This window comes from Lissotriton vulgaris, chromosome 4_1, assembly GCF_964263255.1.
Source record: "Lissotriton vulgaris chromosome 4_1, aLisVul1.2, whole genome shotgun sequence".
Lineage (NCBI taxonomy): Eukaryota > Metazoa > Chordata > Amphibia > Caudata > Salamandridae > Lissotriton > Lissotriton vulgaris.
In genome coordinates, this window is record NC_141691.1 from 36,263,893 (window position 1) to 36,286,265 (window position 22,373).

At 45.2% G+C, this 22,373-nt stretch overlaps 1 protein-coding gene across 2 annotated transcripts in view; it reads right to left on the reverse strand.

The window, feature by feature from the left end:
* The window catches only part of LOC147718294 (nicotinamide N-methyltransferase-like), a 57,738-nt gene extending 35,606 nt beyond the window's left edge, over window positions 1-22,132 (reverse strand). The window contains exon 1 of one of the 2 annotated variants that reach the window (XM_086966682.1): window positions 21,919-22,132. In XM_086966682.1, the coding sequence (XP_086822808.1) occupies window positions 21,919-22,120 (202 nt within the window). In that variant the 5' untranslated portion in view covers window positions 22,121-22,132. Of the gene's footprint in view, window positions 1-9,475; window positions 9,690-21,918 lie in introns of those variants that run through there. The other variant, XM_086966683.1, reaches the window with a different exon arrangement.
* Between the last annotated feature and the right edge of the window lie 241 nt (window positions 22,133-22,373).

Below are 22,373 nucleotides of genomic sequence, written 5' to 3' on the forward strand. Positions count from 1 at the left end.
GGTTGTAACTCAAGCCTTTCTTTTTGACTATGGATAGTTAAATTCATGTTTTCTTTTCTTCCTTTTTGATGGGAATGTAAGAAGTGTATGTATGATTTATGCTTGGCTTATTATCACCGGAGTGAGAGAGGTGAGAACGGAAAAATTGCCTACGCTTTGTTGTTATAGGTATTTCATTTTTCCAGGATAGAGCAGAATCTTTACTGGATTATAAAGTGAAACACAGTGACTACTTGGTTCTTGTTATGAGGTACCAGTCACATTAGTGAGACTTACTGAGATTAGACAGTGTTATAGAACTATGGTATATGTGTTGTTTTTTTTGTTCACAGGTGTCCTGTTCTCTGCTGTTCTGCCCAAATTCCCATCCCCAGCTTGATTGCCTCAATACTCTGTATAAAATAGGTCAGTTTTTGGGAAGTCAAGAGGTGAACTCTTTTGTGCATCGCCCGGATTCTGAGAAAATCCGGTTCACGTTACAGAATTACACACCCACGATACTTACTCCTCCCAATCTGGGCGAATCACGAGGATGCCATCTATAGATGAAGTAATGCAAGCACTGGTATTGTTCCAACAGGAATTAGTTGCATTGAGAGCTGAATATGCAGCTCTAAGGGACAAGGTAGATAGACAAAATAAGGAACCCTTTCAACGCAAATACATTGGGATCGCAGATATAGTTAAATGTACCTCCACCCATTCCCTTAACTAGTCCTGAGAGATATTCAGGTGGTAGCCCATTTGAGGGAGGACCCCGCGGATGCCCCAGCCCTGGCAGGGGAGAAGACCCCCTACCCTCCTTTTTGCAGACGACACCCTCCTGATGTCCAAAACTCCTACGGGTCTCCAAAAACTGCTGGATAGATTTAGCCTGTTTTGTGATGAGCGGGGGCTAACTGTAAACACCACCAAAACCAAGTTAATGGCGTTTTCTTCCCAAAATAAAGCGAGGAGAGTGTATATAACACTTAATGGGTCCCCGTTAGAGGTGGTGGAGGAATTTGACTACCTGAGAGCAAGGATTAATGACAGAATGAAATGGGACTCCCACGTGGCCAAGATGCTACTAAACCTCAAAAGGACCTCTGGAGCAATTTTGAGGAATCAGCGTATTTGAGTGGTTCTGATTGGATTTGGTTTACTTCTATGTTAGAGCGGTATGTCAGTTAGTAGGCCTATAGCTCCAGCTTTAGCTGTCTATGAAGGCAAGGCACTGGCCTCAGCGGTGTATGGTTCTGAATTATGGGGCTGTGAATGCATCAAGGACCTGACAAGAGCAGAGAATACGTTTGTTAGGGATTCAGTTTCCCTCCCTCACTCAACACTCTTGAAACCCCTTTTTAATGATACAGGTAAACGCCCGATTGCTGACATAATTCGCCTTCGCCCCTTGCTATTCTGGGTGCGTCTGAGAAGGACACCAGAACTGGAAAATCATGCCAAGGTCTTGGATGAACTAATTGCCTTGAATAGTTCAAACAGGATACAGTGGCTTAATAAACTAAGGCAGCTGATTATGATCCTGTGGATGGGCAAATATTGGGATTCCCAGTCCCCCCCCCAAGCAAATTGTCAAAAAATCTATTGGGAATGGGTACAGGCTGAGGATATAAAGAGTACTAAGCGGGGGGTACTTACCATCAAATTTCTAGAACACAAACCAACTAGAAAACTAGAGCCCTTCTTAGACTTTATTCAAGTCCCGAGAGATCGATCCCTCTATCTGAAAATGAGATACGATATACTTCCTCTCAACAATTTTATAGAGGGGTGGAAAAGATTGAGGGACCAGTGCTTCACCTGCCCAGGATGTCCATATGTGAAAGAATCCCTACCCCACTTCTTGTTTGCTTGCAAGGCATACAAGAGGTCAAGGTCAAGGTGGCTAAAACCAGTATGCAAGAAGCTGGGCGTTAGAGATTTTAGGATTAGCCTACGTATCCTCTTAACAGACACTTCATCTCTGTATATTGTATTTGGGGTCGCAAGGTTTCTTGCCAGTGCTTGGTTTATACGCTCAAGGCTGCTAAATGGAATTAAAAACTAGATCATGCGGCTGCATTTTAACCTGTGTAATTACTCTTTTAAATTGTATAGTGTACTACTGTTTTTAAGTAAAGAATTAGTTAGAATGTTTTTAAGCAACAATTTTTTGTCTGGAAATGTCTAAATGTTTGTACTTTTATGATATGAACATATCGAATAAAGTATTATGATAATGATATTCAGGAGAGCCCCTTAAAATACAAATCTTCCTTACTCAGATCATGTTAAATTTTTTCAGCCATCCAGCTTCATTCCCAAACAACCACTCTCGAATGGCTTTTGCCATTTCATATATGACGGGGGATGCTGCTAATTGGGCGGTACCGTTGGTGAAATATGCCAACCCTTTACTCTCTGACTGCAATGCCTTTCGTAGAGAATTCAAAAGGGTATTTGATAGACGTGCCACTATGTTTAGTGCAGATAGGGAACTTTTAGGGCTAAGACAGGGAAAAAAGAGATTTGATTACTTATTTAGGTTTTTCAATCGTCTGATAGCCGAAAACGCTTGGCCTGTGGAGAAGAGGGTGTCCCTGTACTATTGGGGACTCTGAGATGAAATGAAGGAAGCATTATGCTCACCGGGAGAGAGGTGCGGCCTGGCAATGTACCCATGGATGTGGGAGCCATCAGTGCACCCTTGTCTAAAGCAGAAAGAGAGCTTCATCAAGCACAGTGTCTATGTAAGTATTGTGGTAAGAAAGGCTATTTTGTGAGAGAATGCACCCATAAACCAGAGACACAGGATTCAAAAAAAGGTAGTGGTTGCAGTAGTACATACTACAGGTAAAGGGGTCACACGAGAGATGGACTTAACTGCAGAGACTCATCAGAGACAGGATCTAAACTTACCTTTACTAGCAGGAAATGAAGTAAAAAATACAGACTCACATATAGTGCTATCGATGACCCTTACGAACGGTCATCATGAACACCAAGTGTGGGGGATGATAGATTCCGGAGCCACCTGGAAATATATTGAATGCTGCTTGGTACAAAGGTAGACTTACAAAGCCTTCCCAGAGAAACCCCAGAGAAAATATTGGCTGTGGATGGTAAACCTTTAATATCAGGTCCTATCACAAAACAAACTGAGGAAGGTAGGTTGATCTTAAAGTGTGATTAGCAGGACGACATAGAAGACTAAGGGGCAGATTTATGTTAACTGGTGCATCCCGAGGGATGCGCCAGTTAACATGCGCCACAGTGCGCCACAGCTACGCCACCCATGGTGCGCCGCATTCACAATGCGGCGCACCATGGGGCAAAAACGTCACAGATGCGTCACGCATCTGTGCCGTAAAAGTGACGCATTGCTGGAGTTGCGTCGCAAGCGTGACGCAGCTCCAGCAATGCTCTTGGGGGGCCTATTCTTTCAATGCTGCCTCAAGCCTTACGCCTGCTTCAAGCAGGCGCAGGGTTTTGACGCAGCATTGCCCTGAAAGTGACTGAGTGAAATCTCATAGATTTCACTCAGCCACTTTCAGGAGGCGTTCCTGCGCAGGAACGCCCCCCCTGCGCAGGAACGCCTCCTCATGGCGCAGTGCTGTACAACGTGACGCATCTCCTAGATGCGTCACGTTGTAAATAGGGCGCAGGGATGCGCCACGTTTCCGCGCCGTTGCGTGACGCAACGGCGGCGTAAACGTGGCGCAAGCCCTTCATAAATCTGCCCCTATATCTTGAATATCATTGAAGTTCCCAAGTATGAGGTGCTCCTAGGCATGCAGTGTTTATGGCAATACAATCCCGAAATTGACTGGATAAGGAAAGCAGTAGTTTTTCTGTCAGCGGTGTGCAAAATACATTGCATGCGATTTCCTGGCTCCCATACATTAGCGCTTACACTCAATCAATCAATCAATCAATCAATGACACTTGTAGAGCGCGCTACATACCCGTAGGGTCTCAAGGCGCTGGGGGGGGGGGGGTGCCGCTACTGCTCGAACAGCCAGGTCTTCAGCTTCTTTCTGAAGGAGAGGTGGTCTTGGGTCAGGCGCAGGTCGTCGGGAGGGACTTCCAGGTCTTGGCGGCCAGGTAGGAGAAGGACCTTCCTCCTGTGGTCGCTCTTCGGATGCGGGGGACGACGGCGAGGGCGTGGTTGGCTGATCGGAGGTGGCGCTTGGGAGCGTAGAAGTTGATCCGGCTGTTGAGGTAGTTCGGGCCTTGGTCGTGTAGGGCTTTGTGTGCGTGGGTGAGGAGGCGGAAGGTGATTCTTTTGTTGACGGGGAGCCAGTGAAGGTCTCTCAGATGTCCGGAGATGTGGCTGGTTCGTGGGATGTCGAGGATGAGTCTGGCTGAGGCGTTCTGGATCCGCTGGAGTCTCTTCTGGAGCTTGGCGGTGGTACCAGCGTAGAGGGCGTTGCCGTAGTCCAGTCGGCTGGTGACGAGGGCCTGGGTGACGGTCTTCCTGGTCTCGGTGGGGATCCACCAGAAGATCTTCCGTAGCATGCGTAGGATGTTGAAGCACGCCGAGGAGACGTTGTTGACTTGCCTGGTCATGGAGAGGGAGGAGTCCAGGATGAAGCCCAGGTTGCGTGCATGGTCTGTCGGTTTGGGTGCGGTGCCCAGGGCGGGAGGCCACCAGGAGTCGTCCCAGGCGGAGGGTGAAGAGCCGAGGATGAGGACCTCCGTCTTGTCAGAGTTCAGTTTCAGGCGGCTGGTCGTCATCCACTCGGCTACCTCTTTCATCCCTTCGTGCAGGTTGGCTCTGGCGGAGGCGGGGTCGTTGGTCAGGGAGAGGATCTGCTGGGTGTCGTCGGCGTAGGAGATTATGCTGAGGTTGTGTTTGCGTGCGATGGCCGCGAGGGGGCTCATGTAGACGTTGAAGAGGGTGGGGCTCAGAGATGATCCTTGAGGGACGCCGCAGATGACTTCGGAGGCCTCTGACTTGTACGGTGGTAGGTGGACAAATATTCCACATTGACACAGCCACTGAGAAGGATACATTACTTCCCTCTGAATATGCATCATATAGGGAGGAATTTTGTGAAGCCAAAGCAGAAATAACTCCTCCTCACCAAGACTACGATCGTTGGATAGACGTGATTGCAGGAGTCAGGATCCCTTCTTGTATGGTCTATGCCTTGTCTGATTTGGAGACTAAGCATTTAAGAGAATACCTAGATTACTATGTTGACATAGGTTTTATAAGGCCCTCTCGTTCATCAGCAGCCTCACACTTTTCTTCATTATGGAGATCTCAGAACATGCATTGACTACCGCATGTTAGACAAAAACAGAGTGAGAAAGTGATACCCTCTCCCGCTCATCCCAGAGTTTTTGGACCAGCTGAGGGAAGCCAATATTTACACTAGGCTTGACCTCAGAGGGGCTTATCATCTGGTTCGGATACACGAAGGGGATGAGTGGAAGACTGCCTTCAAAACACGCTATGGGTTATTTGAGTATCTTGTGATGCCCTTTGGGATATGCAATGCTTCTGCGGGATTTCTATACTTTCTAAATGATGTGCTTAAAGAGTATGTAGACAGAGTTGTGGTTGTTTATACAGCCGAAATCTTCACCTCATCTCCCAATCAGGAAATACATGTCAAACAATTTGCCCAAAAGTTAAGAGAGCATAGTTTGTTCTGCAAGTAGAGCAAATGTGTGTTTCATGTGGAAGAGGTTGATTTCCTGGGAGCTGTATTAAATCCCCCGGGAATAAGCATGTCTGAGAGAAAGGTGACAGCTGTTCAAGAGTGGACTATTCCTAAGAGTGTGAGAGACATTCAAAGTTTCTTAGTTTTCTCCAACAATTACCGGAGATTCAGCTCTCATTTCGCTCATCTGGTCTCACCTATAACAAGACTGTTGAGAAAGGGAGTGAGTCTGAGTCAGAATAAAGTTTATTTAGATCATTAATCTTTAAACCACAAAAAATACTAATTTTTTCAAAATTCTTAAAATAATTACAAAAACATTTCATTCCATTAACATCTGTGGAATTTCATATCCTCCATCATAGATATAGTAAAACCATTTCATACAGCAGCTAAATAACATTCAATTATCCTATAAAAAAATAGCTTGCACTAAAAACCTCTTTTAAAATGTTAAAAAGGATAAACCTTCAATCTCTATTCCTCATTACTCAATCTATCTCTCCAGTCCCTATTCCACGTACAACCTTTTGAAAGCCTGGATAAACTTTGCCACAGCTATGGCGATATCAAGGTGATGCATATCAGTGAGGAGCTTGATTGCTTGCAGACGGGACCTAATACTATATTTTATGAAAATCGGTCGTAAAAACTGTTTTCGCTGGACTACTCATTTTTGACAATCCATTAATATATGCAAGCAATTACATTTCAAACCGATCCTGCATGTGCATCTGCTATCTGGACCCATCAATTCCTTTTTTATTTCGCTATTTGACCGAGCTGGATTTGTCCCAATTCTCACCCTTAAAAGTTCCATTCTAAGCCCCTGATTTGGTATGGTGTCTAAGTAGGGATACCAATTTTATTTCCTCCAGCTATTTATCATGGGTTGCGCCAACACTTTTTTTTAGAAGGTAATCAATATCAATATCATTCAGTCTAGAAAGTTCCTTCCCACATCATTACTTACCTGTTTTAGATAGATGTCCCAGTGCTGAACCTAGGAGTCCAACACTGGATTACAAAAGTAACGTAAACATACTTTATCTGGAAACTGAATTTCCTTCCATAGGATAACATTGGTAATTTCAACTGAACAAGTTTCTCAGTTTCAACTTTTAAAATACAATAATATTCCTTAAAAATCACTACTGTAACCAAAATGCTTTTACTTAACTGTTTACAGGACATGTCCAAGGACTGAATCTAGGATCCAGTCCTGTGGTTAGAAAAGTAATCTACAAAGTAACTAATTCTATGTAACTAAAAATGCTCATTGACCTCAATGTTGCATTGTGTTTGAAATAGTGTTGACTATTTCAACTAACTGTGACTATTGTATTCAAAGAGTCTAATTGGAAAGCATTTAAATGAAGTAATCGATTCTGAGAAAGTATATGCTGCTACTTTGTTGGTTCTAAAATAAAACAACTATATCTTTTGATTTCAGTTCAGTTCCTGAGTGTGTGAGACCATTTGCTGACTGTGTGTGTTCAACAAATGCTTTACACTGTCCTCTGATACTGGCTTACTGCTCGACCATACTACCACTTTAGACATTAAAGTTATATCTAACTTTAGCCTCTGCCATACCTCTGGGAACAATGGTCTATGTGCCTTACTTTTTTCCAGTATATACAGAGTATATGTAGTGTCACTTGGGACCCGTGTCCCACCTTTACGAGAAGACGTGATTTGACCTTGAAAATACTGAAAAGTGGGAAACCATCTGATCAAAGCCATCCGAAGCATCCACGGCCTCCTGCCCAGCTGCGCTTGCCAAGTGTTTACTCTCACCCCTACAAAGTGTGTCAGTTCTTAAAATCTGATGCCCATATTTTCCTTTGAAACAAACCTCCACTTACGACCCAATATTAAGACTTTTGACTTGGCTTTTAGCTTGATTTTCGGTAAAATGTTATTTTACATTGTTTTTTGGTATATTGCTATATTACATTGTTTTTGTACAGCCCACTTCACTAGTTGTATACATGTGCTTTACATGTCAAATTAACTACTTGTACATGACACGTTTACAACAACTACATTTGAAAATCTAAAAAATCTTTTCGGGAGATCAGAAAGAAGGGTTGGGGTGGTGGAAGGTGGGAGGTGGGCATAGGGGATCTTGTGGAGATTCACTACTATGAACATCTGTTACATGATAATTTCATAATTCATCCTCAAAATGTACTAGACAGTCATTCATCCACTAGTGAATTGCACACTGAGGGCACAGCTATGGGTTTGATGGTGCGGCTGCAGGACCGCCCCACCTCCACACCTACGTGAGGACCGTCCACCCAATAATGACTTTTTTTCATCGATGGAACTGCTATGCATGCACACAATGGGCACATGTTTTCCCCTCCTGTGTGCATCGACAATGTGTGAGGTACAAGAGGGCCCTGCAGCGCCCCATTCTTTTCTCACAACCACTGTTTTCATGGAGAAAAGACCTCCATGAAATAAGTGGCAGTGATAAAAGTATTAATGTGCTTGGCAGTACCACTGTATACATTTGTCTTGGCTGAATTGGTGGACCCAAAGTGGCACGACTACTAGGGTTGAAATGTGGCATGGTGGTGCAGCCATCGCTGCACCACCATGAATGAGTCTGGCAGTCCTCGGACTGCCAGACTCATAATTGGGCCTTAAGTGTTGACCCTAAAGACATGTTATGGAAACTGTTATGCATACTTATCTCTGATGTGCTACATCTTATTTTGTGGATTGTTTTATGCATTTTTTACACTTTGGGGCCAGATTAAGCAAGGTTTTGTATCACACTTAAGCCACCCAAAGGGGCCCAAGGGTGATGCAAAATCTAAGTGAGATTTATCAAGCCATGCAATGCCCCCGTGCACGGTCCTGCACGGCTTGATAAATCTGGAGTAAAGCAAGGCATCAAAAACTGCTGTTCCTCTGCCCCATGGATGTGTTCATGGGTGTTCCCACTCAACCACCTATGGATTTGAGCACAGTCACAGATATTGGTGGTAGACCTGGCAATGCGTCAAAATGCTGCTCCTTCTAAGGTGAAGCAAAATGAGGAGAAATATCTTTATTTCTCCTTGTTTTTTTTTCCTCTTTCTACGTGTGATGCATTCTTCCTTCCTGCACAATAACAATGTAGGCACACTTGCACCATGATGCAAGGGTGCCTGCGCTAGGCAGCCAAAAGTGCGCCAGTGCTAGAAAAGGATAGTAATGTGCTGTAAAATGTTATATACGTTGCATTCCTGCCCTTTCATGCAATGTAGCACAGCAAGGTGGTTTGCTGTGTTGCGTAAAAAAGTGATACATGTGGGCCTTGGTTTTTGCACACACCCTGTGCCTCAATAGGAGCATATGATTTTTTATTTTCTTGTTTTTTTTACCCATGCTCCTAAATGGCCACCCATCGATGCTTCAGTGAGACCTTCTGTTTCCCTTTTATAAGGCATCCGGACCTTGGAACATGTGTCTCCAGTTCCACCAATGTTCACTTTGGCAGATTAAATATAATGCAAAGTCTTCCACCAGAAAAGAATACCAACAAACAATGTTTTCATTAACATCAAAAACTCATACTAAATACCAAAGTTTGTACCCTGTTTAGAAATTCAGCATGATCCTCCCAAATGTATGTTTCAAACTTCCTGCTAGCTTTGCATTTTCCGTCAGTGCACCTCATAAAGCGTTTTCATGCAGCAAAATGTTTCTTTTGCAGGAAGATAAGCAGCAAAGTTCCAATAAAGGGACAAAATTAAGGGCATTTAAGGATAACAATCCCTAACTTAAGGACAATCTTTGCTTTAGTACAGCAGCATACTCACCTGAGGTAAACACTTTCTCCAGCTGTTTCAGAGGCTTCAGGAATAAGTCTTCAAGGAATGGACCTTGGGGTTTAAAGTATGTCTCGAGTATAAACTGTGCGTCATAATATTTCTCATACATACTTTGAATGGACAAATCTGCTTCCATTTCTGTTATAAACTGACGTGCAGTTACAGTGACTGCTGCTTCTGGTTGAGACATCTAAGTATATCCAATACGCCTCGGGAAGAGCATGTGTTTTATATGTTTCTGAGCAGGACCTACATCCTGTTTCTTTCTTGTCTTTGCTTACTCACTGCAGAGCACGTATTATTAGTGCATTGATTTAAATCTACAGTTATGTAAATGTTCAGAGACACCAGCGAGGTCTGTAATAAATGTACCTGCACTTTCAAATGCAGCACGGCTTTCAACAGTGCGATTTGGAAACTTATCTTTCAACACTTCTGCTTGTAGTTAGGAGTGTCAGTACATGGAACCATGAGAATCACTGTTGATGTGAGCTGGCGTGGAAGAAAGACGAGAGAATACAAGTAAGTGCATATGCCATAAAATTGACCAGAAAGGCAAGATTGGGTGTAGAAGTCTCTAGGACACAAGAGGACCTCATCGCCCCACCAGCAATATGCCAAGAGACTGGTATAAAAAGGGGTGTGGTCGGACCACCTCTCAGCAATCCCGCTGTGTGGGGCCTACTGGAGGTACTTGGTGGGGTACCTATCCCCCTAAGACCCTCATGAATCAAGGGGAGTTAATCCCCCAACCCAGAACGCGCAAGGAAGCACGTTTGCAGAGTGGTGTAAGGAGGCGTCGGGCATCCAGCGAGATCTTTTTGCATTTTTAGAAGGGGGGCTGTGTAGTTCCGCTTCTTTTAGTATATTTTTGGGCCCTAGGGACACAATCCCCAAGGGTCTGACCCATTTAAAACAAAAATATGGGAAAGGGGCAATTTTGGCCCCAAGGACCCCATCTCCCAGGGAATGGCCTGGTTCATTTAAATCTTTTTAAATTATTTGTCACAAAGTGGGCCCTTTCCTAGGCTATTTTTGGCCCCAGGGTCCCCATCTCCTGGGGCTTGGCCATTTCCTGTTTATATATAATTTTGTAAGGAGGGCCGCGTGGCCCCCCTTCCCTGGGCCTCTCTTGGTCCGGGGACCCCATCCCCCAGGGCCTGACCCCTTAAAAAAGAGCAGGAAGTGAGCAGTTACCGAGTCACAGGATGGCTGCTAATACTTCCTGGTTTGGTGTGTTTGCAGCCAATCAGAATTAAGCTTGTGCTCAGGATGATTTGCTGCTCCTCCTCGGTGCTCAGATATAGATATTTGGATTTTTTTAATTTCTCAAAAAATACTGAATGGATTTAAACCATTTTAAAAAAGGTCGCTTTCTGAACCAAGAGCTACCTTTTTGCCACATTTGGTGTAATTCTGTTCAGTAGTTCGGGCTGTAGCCTGTTCCAAAATTTCCTATGGAAAACATGTTTTGGTACCCCCATTTTAGATCAACCACTGCTTGACAAATCACACCCAAACTTTCAAGACAGGAGCTGACCTGAGCTAGTCATAAGTTTTGAAAATTTCATGAAGATTCATCAAATGGCTCCAAAGATATTGGCAAATCCATAAACACTTTTTTGAATAGAAATAAGGTCTTAACTGTAACTACCTACTGGCGAACGCCAGTAGGTAATATATACATATATCTACATGTATCTATATTTGAGTTCAAAAATAAGAGATATATGGGAGCCAAGATGAGCTTCGGGCACTGACACAAATTAAATCCTGACAAACAATGTTGTCTTCTGCGCGGTCAGACACAAAACACACGAAGACGCGGAGACTCAAAGGTCCTTGCAGTGCTTGAGCAGCAGCTTTGCGGCAAATATTAATATTAATATTGTGCGTAATTAGCCGCTGCTTGTCAGTCTGTAACCCATTTAATTATGTTAAGATAACAATATTATCTGAAAGATGAGCACCATGGTGCAGCATACCTAAGAGCATTAAGAGGAGGCAGGTAGTTGCATGTGAAGTGCTACAATAAAGCAGACTCTATCACCGGGGAGCAGATCGAGTCACCCTGCAAAGCACTCCTCACAGGAATCACCAGCATTTAAGTCCACTTCATTACATGTGGCTGTGGGTTCAAACTCAGGAGAAAACTCATACAATAATAACAGTGTCATTACCGTACCTGCCCCATTGGATTTTGGCATAAGTACCTTCGTGTAATCTCATGATCAAGGTCAGCAAGACCCCTGGGACTCCTAAAGCCGCAAGCACTTCCCACAGTTTTGCCCGTGGTACCAGGTCGAAGGAAGCCCGCAGATCGACAAATGCGGCATAGAGGCTGCCTCCACCTAGCACCATGGTCCTCCACTGGATCAGTTGAAAGCGAAAGACTTGATCCACAGTACTGGTTGCCCTGCGGAACCCAGCCTGGAAGGGAGATAAAATATTGTGATCCTCCGCCCAGTCGAGCAATCTGTTTACAATCACTCGCCCCACGATTTTTTGGACAGTATCAATTAGACTGATTGGGCGGTAGTTGCAAGGCTGGGCACGATCTCCCTTTTTATATATCGGGATGATTACAGCCCCCCGCCATGATACCGGGATATCTGCACCCCTGGCAATGTGGTTTATTAGCAGGTAAATATATTTGCACCACCTTCCAGTGTCATTTAGAAAAACGTCCGCAGGGACCCCGTCAATGCCAGGAGCACGGCCACTGTGTACAGTTTTGAGGGCAGACAGTATTTCACTCTGCGTGAAGACATTGTCTTCTGCAAATAAATGAGTGGGACAAATACTACTTACAATCTGGTCCCTAGTAGCATACTGTTCACTGAAAAATTTAACCCAGGCGTCCTGTGGGACATTGTTGGTACTTGACTCTTCAATCCTTTCTTGACCCCATTTGACAATGTGCCAAAATAATCTAGAGTGTTTTCGATCACTTGCACATTTCAACTTATTCCAATGGGCTTCGTCCCAATCTCTTTTCGCCTTGGCAATGCAGTTTTTATAATGCTTCCTAGCAGATCGAATAACCCCCACAATTTTACTCTTAATTGCGGCTCCCAAAGAGGTTCGTGCCACCTTGCAATCATGATTATACCACTTAGCAGCTCTATAAGCACATACCCTCTTTCTGCTTACAGGTTTTAAAAAATAACATTTAATTTCATTAAAGAGAATCTCATGTACTTTAGTAGTATCGTCTTGGCCCGGAAGATACCCTGCCACACACTCTAGGGCCATGATAGCCTTGTCAGTTGCCACTCCTATTTTTTCTAAGACCTGCTGGTCTGTCCTAACACTTGTCCACCTCAACCTACGCATGTCATTTGTTGGTACAATCAACGGAGGTAGAGGTTCTTCACAGGGAATAGAAACAATATCTTCTGACAACCACCATTTGTGAAAAACACATAAAGGGTTATGGTCGCTCTCAAGCCTTTCCATTACAACCATATCGCTAACAGATGACCAAAGAGACATACTACAAATGACATAGTCGATGCGGCTTTTGTTTCTCCCATTGTTGAAAGTCATGGCTGGTACTCTATCTGACTTTGTTCGGCCATTCAGAGCTCTTAACCCTTGTTCCAGGCACATTGCATTTAGACCTAAAATATCCTGAGTCCAGCGAGTTACTGGAGTAGAATCTAGTGCAGGAATATCCCATTGCTTATCTTCCTCTGCACCTAAGAAAGCCTCCCCAGTGTCTAGAGGTTCAAACGTGCGATTTAAGTTGCCTGCAATTATTATGTTCTTCCTGGTAGAATGGGTCTCTAGAAGATTATATAGGGTCAGGAGGACCTCAGATTTTCCTGTACTTCCACCTCTAGCGTATATGTTATAGATGTCGATGGAAATGGATGAATCACTCATGAGTCTAATGAGCTGGATATCTTTTTGATGAAGCTCCACACTTTTTAATACAACCTTTAGGGACTGACGGACCCATATGGTAAGGCCCCCCATCGGGCGCCCTTTTGGGCCCTTGATGGCTGGAACATAGAAATTTAAGTACCCTAAAGCGAAAACAGGATCACAGGCCCATGTCTCTTGGAAAATGCAAACATCATACTGGCTAACAAACCCAAACCAGACTCCGCAATCCAGCTTGGAGCATAGCCCGGCCACATTCCAGGACAATAGATTCCCAGTGCCGTTTGCCATGACAGGTTTAGGGCTAGAGACAAACCCATTCAACATCGTGTCATCAATACTAATGTTATTTGCATTTTCATTGATTGGTCCAACTGTGTCCTCAGAGTTGACTGTCTCAATTCGAGCGCCTGCTATATAACCAGGCTCCCCAGTAGAACATGCGTCAAGGGTATTTTGCAACAAAGGCTTGGGGTTAAATGGTTGTCAATCACAGGCATCCAGGTTTGAAAGGGCAGAGAATCTATTTTCCAAGCCTAGGCCCCACTCAGTAAAACCAACATCCTTACTGCCCCTTTTGGTCACAACGTTCCATTTTGTTCTTAAAGTGCTAGAATTCGGGCCCCTTCCTTTCCGAGGATAGAAAAAGTCCAAAGTCAATGGGACAATTGAAGTTGATCTTCGCTGTGGGGGTAAGATGTTGGGCAAGATGTTTGGCAAGACCTCAGGGTCTGAAAAGTTAAGGACAACACAATCCCCCTTGAACCTTTTGACCCTGTTACCAATCCACTCTACCCTTCTGGCATTTACAAGTTCTTCAGATAATTGCTGCTTACCCCAGGAAGAGATTACCATGTTGTTAGTAAGCCATGATAAAGATTTGTTTAATAAAGATGATGTTGATTCAACCTCTCCAGATGCTAGTGGGGGGACATTTGCAAGGACGAGAACTAATGGAGAAGCTTCTACTACAAGCTCGAAGGACCCTTTCCCAGTATTAAAATCACCAGTGGGAGGAACGGGGGGTACAACACCAGAGGCACCACCAGGTGGATTAATCAGTGGTACCATTAGAGGATTTGGCACAGGAATAGGTATAGGTCCACTGTTTTCACCAGAGGGTGTTTTGCTCACTAATGGCTCCACCCTGGACACAATGATTTCAGGGAGATTTCCTACCTCAACCAAAGTTTTCTCTAGTAAACCTTCTAGTCTACTGACCTCAGCGGTAAGTTTATCTATTTTACTAACCAGGGGTTTAACTATACCTTTAATTTTTGTGTCCATCATGCTCCATAGTTTATTAAATTGAGCATTGGAGAGGGTCACATAAGCTTCACTAGACAGATCATCCTCCTCATCTTCAAGTATTTTCCTTGGTGGGGTTGCAACTTTATTTCTAGCAGACCTTAAACCCCCCCGTTTTTGTGTAACCTTTCTTTTGCCCCCGGTAACCCTCGGGGCTGGAACAGGGGCTGCAGTAAGGATAGGGGACTCGTTATTAGTGGATATCACTGTCACCGCTTCGCTGTCACTATTGTCTTCAGTAATAGCAACTATGCCACTAGGCTGGATGGTATTTGTATCGTGGAGAGAGTCGTGTATCACACCAGATGTACTGCTATTTTGTAGTGCGAAAGAATCCTCTATCTCTTTATCGTCCAAAGGAGATTGATTGGATGAGTCTAATCCCAATGAGGATCTCCTGTCGCTATTTATTTTTGCCACGACTTGACAAAGATAGTTATCGATTGTGTTATTGGCTGGGGTTTGCTTTTTCCCGGGCATGATTAGGATGGACAATACTCTCAGAGCAAGATGGTTACTCACAGGACCCAGCAGCTGTTATAATTACCCAGTACAGTGTAGTTCCAGATGGACTATATCCAGAAAGAGGTTGAAAGGATTTTCAGGCAGGGTTCCTGGCCCAACCCAACCTAGTCCAACCTCGGACGGCCTCAGACGGCCCGTCCTTTGCCCGGGCTTCGCCCAGCGTCCCGCGAGGCGGGGCGAACGCTGATTTTAAGCGCCTCCTGGCGCGGTTTCAGGCGTCGCAGCCCGTGTGGCTGCTGGGTAATGTAGTTCCTGCCCTGCGCTCCACTCGGCGGCTACGCTTCACCAGCGAGCGGCCGGAGGCGGGCAGGACGCTGCAAGGCTGACAATCAGGTGATCCACAAGGCGAGCTCCCCTCAGCAAAGTGCTAGGCGTCGTGGCGGCAGCAGAGCTTCAAGGTACTAAAGGATTCCCCCCTCGTCAGGGCAACGCTGATTTTAAGCGCCTCCTGGCGCGGTTTCAGGCGTCGCAGCCCGCGTGGCTGCTGGGTAATGTAGTTCCTGCCCCGCGCTCCACTCGGCGGTTACGCTTCACCAGCGAGCGGCTGGAGGCGGGCAGGACGCTGCAAGGCTGACAATCAGGTGATCCACAAGGCGAGCTCCCCTCAGCAAAGTGCTAGGCGTCGTGGCGGCAGCAGAGCTTCAAGGTACTAAATATATCTTTCCCGGTCCACTTTCCTCCCCGAACGGGAGAATCCAGGGGCGGAAGTGTGTAACGGAGAGCCTAGGTGGGTGGAGTGGGCTGCACCTACTATTGAATAGTGGGTTGTTGATTCTACTACCTCTCCCTCACTTTACCCATCCCAGAACAATTGGAGCAGTGACAAGCGTCCTTTATGGTCAATGCAGGAGGAAGAAATGCGGGAAGGTTACTTTACCGGGTGCATGAGGAGGAGGACACGCCCCAGTTAACGCAAGGACAGTGGGATTGGCTAAAAAGGAGGAAGACTCGAAGATGGCATGTGATGTCACCGGAGAGGAGAGTTTGACATGGAGAGGAGTTCAAACAGAGTTTGGAGGCGAGGATGGAGATAACCGGTATCGGGAGGCGAGAGGAGTACCTTCAGAGGCCCCCACAATTCACCATGCCACAATCCAGGAGGAGAAGCGTGGCTTCCGCAGGTACGGCAGTGGGTGTCTTGCTGGGTTGGGAGGCGGGGAGACTCGTCTCATTAGAAATACTCAACCGGCCTGCTCGAGCCTATCGTCCCCATTTGTATATACTCATTCCAGCCCCCTCTTTCCTATTGTTCTCTTCCACCCTTTCCTCACCATCGTATACCTCACGCCCCATGTGCATAGCATGGAATAGAACCACTGGTGTCCAACCCTTACCACTGTATTGAGAAAGAGCCATCTTTCTTGGATGGTATGCCCCTACTTTTTGCTGAATTGCTGATGTAATTTAACTGACTGTGCCCCGGGCTTCTGCCAATCAAGTGCCCACGGCCAGTGTTCCTTCCCTAAAACTGTGTTGAAGCTAAACCCCAATTGGCACCTCTGGCCACCTGTCAGCCCCTGGTATTTTTTTCATTAGATACCAAGGAAATTGTGACCAGAGAGGAACTCTAAGGGCAGCAGCACATATTGTGCCACCTTAGGGGCCCTGACACACACACACTGCCTGCTGCAGAACTAAACATAGAGTCGACATGACACACATCTCTGTGTGCCATGCCCACAAACCCACTGCCTTGGCATACATCAGTCACCCCTCTAACTGGGTGCCCTATGCCAGTTGTGCGGGCACAGGTGCATGAACCTTGTGCCCTAACAGTACCCAGGGCCATTCCTTGGCACTGTAAGTGCAGTGATGCCATTCAGAGTATATGGTGCTGGGAGGTTGTCATTATGAACTCCACAGCACCATAATGGCTACATTGAAGACTGACAAGTTAGATACTAAACTTCTCAGCACATTAAACCCACACTGATGCCAGTGTGGGATTTCATATAACATGCACCAGAGAGGGATTCTTAGAGATGCCCCCTGAAACATAACCTACAACCCACGTCTTGTCTGAGAGGTTGCTTAGGCTGCCACACAGCAGACATGTTGCTGGACCCCTATGTGGGAGCCCCCCGCTCCCCTGGGCCTACAACAATGCACATCTTAGGCAAGGTGCTAGGTCTCCTCCCCCAGGATGGGCAGGGGGAAGCCTCAAAGGCATGCCGCCTTTAGGAGCTTCTCCAGGCCACTTTCTGTACTCAGCAACTGGCCCCTACCAGTTCTCACTCCCACTCTGGTGGGAAGACTGGCGGGAAACCCTACATCAGGAAAGGGAGTGTGCCAGTCTGGGCCAACTCTACCCATCAGCTGGGAGAGGTGGAGTGAAGCATAACTCCGGGCTACTGCCATCTTGAGTATGGGGTACCCTGCCCACTCACTGCTAGGCTCCTGCCCCATCCCACAGGAGAGGAGCAGGTTAGGGTAAAGTACCCATCCCAGAACAGGGACCTATTTGTCCCTGCCCTGACCCTACCTGTAACGCCCCTAAGTTTAGTATTTAGGGGCACCCTGAACCTTCCTTCCTCAGATCCCGATTTCAAAACAAGAAACAAGACCAAGAAGAAGAATACCTGCCGTGCAACCGCTAACAAGAGGACAACACCAACTGACTTGCCCACAGCCCTACAGGCCTGTTGATCCTTGAACCAGCTCCTGCTAAATCCTGGCATCTCCAGCAGGCAACAACCTCAAGAACCCAGAGGACCTGCCTGCTTTGACCCTTTTAGAGGCTGGGACTCCCATGAGCAGTGGGTCTGTCCAAACAGCAATGTCCCTGGTGCCAGCCAGGAACCACAAATCCAGCCCTCTCTGCACCCACCGAGCCTGTCCTGTGCCCAAGTGGACGAATACCCTGAGGACGTCCCCCCTGTGATTCTGACCTGGAATCCAGAGCCCAAGGACGATCCTCAACGACCCAGATGATGCCTCCAGCTTCAGAACCAGGAACCCCCCCCAACTGTGACTAGGAGAGGGTAAGATTCCCTGACGCCAAAGAAACCCCTGCACTCGGCACCCCTTGTGCCCAACTCCGGGGTGCCTACCTACCCTCCAAGATCCCAATGTACCCCTTAAAGTGTTGGTCACTCCAGAAGATCCTCCGTCCCCGAGCCTGCAATATTTGTTCACTTTTCAAGATTTCCATTGAATAACATTTAGCACCCGACGGCTGAAAAGCGCCCTGCACCCAGCCCTGGTAGTGCAACCTTTGTCCTATCCTACTTCCCCATTTGCCATGAGCAAGTGACCAGGAGCCCACAGTTGCGTGGCCTGCTAGCCAGCAGCCACCAACCAAAGCCCCCTGCCTCTCTTTAGATAACATTAGACCTAACTACCTCTGCTCCCGGCTGCCCTTGTGCCATTGAGGGTGTACCAACTGTACCTACCTGACCCTTGGGAGACTGCTGAGTCTATGCCCAGGACCTTATCTCTACCAGTTGAGTACTTACCTAAAAGCCGATAACCCTCTTTTCTTCCATAGGCTGACATTGACTGGTTCTGCATGGAAATACTTTTAAGTGAGGAGTTTTGGAACTTTAAAATATTCATCTAAAATCAGCTGAACAACGAATTCCAATTTACTCACCTGTTATCAGGAAAGACCTCAGAGCTTCATCTTTGAGCCCAGTACTGACCCTGAAATGTAATTCTAACCATACTTACCAGTAACTTGAATTTCCTTCCATAAATTATCATTGCCTGCTTTTCGCTGAAAACGTTTTTAAGTGTCGATTTTTGAAACTTACAAATATTCTTTAAAAATCATGCCAACGATAAAAACATCATTGCTTACCTGTTTTAGATAGATGTCCCAGTGCTGAACCTAGGAGTCCAACGCTGGATTACAAAAGTAACGTAAACATACTTAACTGAATTTCCTTCCATAGGATAACATTGGTAATTTCAACTGAAAAAGTTTCTCAGTTTCAACTTTTAAACTACAATAATATTCCTTAAAAATCCCTACTGTAACCAAAATGCTTTTACTTAACTGTTTACAGGACATGTCCCAGGACTGAATCTAGGATCCAGTCTTGAAAAGTAATCTACAAAGTAACTAATTTTATGTAACTAAAAATTCTCATTGAGCTCAATGTTGCATTGTGTTTGAAATTGTGTTGACTATTTCAACTAACTGTGACTATTGTATTCAAAGAGTCTATTGCCTAATTGGAAAGTATTTACCTAAAGTAATCGATTCTGAGAAAGTATATGCTGATACTTTGTTGGTTCTAAAATAAAGCACCTATATCTTTTGATTTCGGTTCAGTTCTTGAGTATGTGAGACCATTTGCTGGCTGAGTGTGTACAACAAATGCTTTACTCTGTCCTCTGATACTGGCTTACTGCTCGACCATACTACCACTTTAGACATTAAAGTTATATCTAACTTTAGCCTCTGCCATACCTCTGGGGACAGTGGTCTATGTGCACACAGTGCCTTACTTTTTTCCAATATATACAGAGTATATTTAGTGTCACTTAGGACTCGTGTCCCACCTTTACGAGAAGACGTGATTTTACCTTGAAAATACTGAAAAGTGGGAAACCACCTGATCAAAGCCATCCGAAGCATCCACGGCCTCCTGCCCAGGTGCAGTGTTTACTCTCACCCCTACTGTGTCAGTTCTTAAAATCTGATGCCCATATTTTCTGCTTCTGATGTTGGATGTAGCTTGAAGTTGCCTGGCATTTTGCCCCCCAAAAAATTTACACAGATAAAGATACATTTTCCTTTGAAACAAACCTCCACTTACGACCCAATATTAAGACTTTTGACTTGGCTTTTAGCTTGATTTTCGGTAAAATGTTATTTTACATTGTTTTTTGGTATATTGCTATATTACATTGTTTTTGTACAGCCCACTTCACTAGTTGTATACATGTGCTTTACATGTCAAATTAACTACTTGTACATGACACGTTTACAACAACTACATTTGAAAATCTAAAAAATCTTTTCGGGAGATCAGAAAGAAGGGTTGGGGTGGTGGAAGGTGGGAGGTGGGCATAGGGGATCTTGTGGAGATTCACTACTATGAACATCTGTTACATGATAATTTCATAATTCATCCTCAAAATGTACTAGACGTCATTCATCCACTAGTGAATTGCACACTGAGGGCACAGCTAAGGGTTTGATGGTGCGGCTGCAGGACCGCCCCACCTCCACACCTACGTGAGGACCGTCCACCCAATAATGACTTTTTTTCATTGATGGAACTGCTATGCATGCACACAATGGGCACATGTTTTCCCCTCCTGTGTGCATCGACAATGTGTGAGGTACAAGGGGGCCCTGCAGCGCCCCATTTTTTTCTCACAACCACTGTTTTCATGGAGAAAAGACCTCCATGAAATAAGTGGCAGTGATAAAAGTATTAATGTGCTTGGCAGTTCCACTGTATACGTTTGTCTTGGCTGAACTGGTGGACCCAAAGTGGCAAGACTACTAGGGTTGACATGTGGCCTGGTGGTGCAGCCATTGCTGCACCACCATGAGTCTGGCAGTCCGAGGGCCTAGTGTCCGAGTGTCCGAGTGGCCTTAAGTGTTGACCCTAATGACATGTTATGGAAACTGTTATGCATACTTATCTCTGATGTGCTACATCTTATTTTGTGGATTGTTATGTGCCTTTTTTAAATTTTGGGGCCAGATTAAGCAAGGTTTTGTATCACACTTGAGCCACCCAAAGGGGCCCAAGTGTGATGCAAAATCTAAGTGAGATTTATCAAGCCATGCAATGCCCCTGTGCACGGTCCTGCATGGCTTGATAAATCTGGAGTAAAGCAAGGCAGCAGAAACCGCTGCTCCTCTGCCCACTGGATGTGTTCATGGGTGGAGCGCGGGTGTTCCCACTCACCCACCTATGGATTTGAGCACAGTCACAGATATTGGTGGTAGACCTGGCAATGCTTCAAAATGCTGCTCCTTTTAAGGTGAAGCAAAATGTGGAGAACTATCTTTATTTCTCCTTGTTTTTTTTCCTCTTTCTACGTGTGATGCATTCTTCCTTCCTGCACAATAACAATGTAGGCACACTTGCACCATGATGCAAGGGTGACTGTGCGAGGCAGCCAAAAGTGCGCCAGTGCTAGAAAAGGATAGTAATGTGCTGTATAATGTTAAATACTTTGCATTCCTGCGCTTTCACGCAATGTAGCGCAGCAAGGTGGTTTGCTGAGTTGCCTGAAAAAGTGATACATGTGGGCCTTGGTTTTTGCACACACCCTGTGCCTCAATAGGAGCATGTGATTTTTTATTTTCTTGTTTTTGTTACCCATGCTCCTAAATGGCCACCCATCGATGCTTCAATGAGACCTTCTGTTTCCCTTTTATAAGCCATCCGGACCTTGGAACATGTGTCTCCAGTTCCACCAATGTTCACTTTGGCAGATTAAATATAATGCAAAGTCTTCCACCAGAAAAGAATACCAACAAACAATGTTTTCATTAACATCAAAAACTCATACTAAATACCAAAGTTTGTACTCTGTTTAGAAATTCAGCTTGATCCTCCCAAATGTACGTTTCAAACTTCCTGCTAGCTTTGCACCTCATAAAGCGTTTTCATGCAGCAAAATGTTTCTTTTGCAGGGAGATAAGCAGCAAAGTTCCAATAAAGGGACAGAATTAAGGGCATTTAAGGATAACAATGCCTAACTTAAGGACAATCTTTGCTTTAGTACAGCAGCATACTCACATGAGGTAAACGCTTTCTCCAGCTGTTTCAGAGGCTTCAGGAGTAAGTCTTCAAGGAATGGACCCTGGGGTTTAAAGTATGTCTCGAGTATAAACTGTGCGTCATAATATTTCTCATACATACTTTGAATGGACAAATCTGCTTCCATTTCTGTTATAAACTGACGTGCAGTTACAGTGACTGCTGCTTCTGGTTGAGACATCTAAGTATGTCCAATACGCCTCGCGAAGAGCATGTGTTTTATATGTTTCTGAGCAGGACCTACATCCTGTTTCTTTCTTGTCTTTGCTTACTCACTGCAGAGCACGTATTATTAGTGTATTTTTTTAAATCTACAGTTATGTAAATGTTCAGAGACACCAGCGAGGTCTGTAATTAATGTACCTGCACTTTCAAATGCAGCACTGCTTTCAACAGTGCGAGTTTGAAGACTTATCTTTCAACACTTCTGCTTG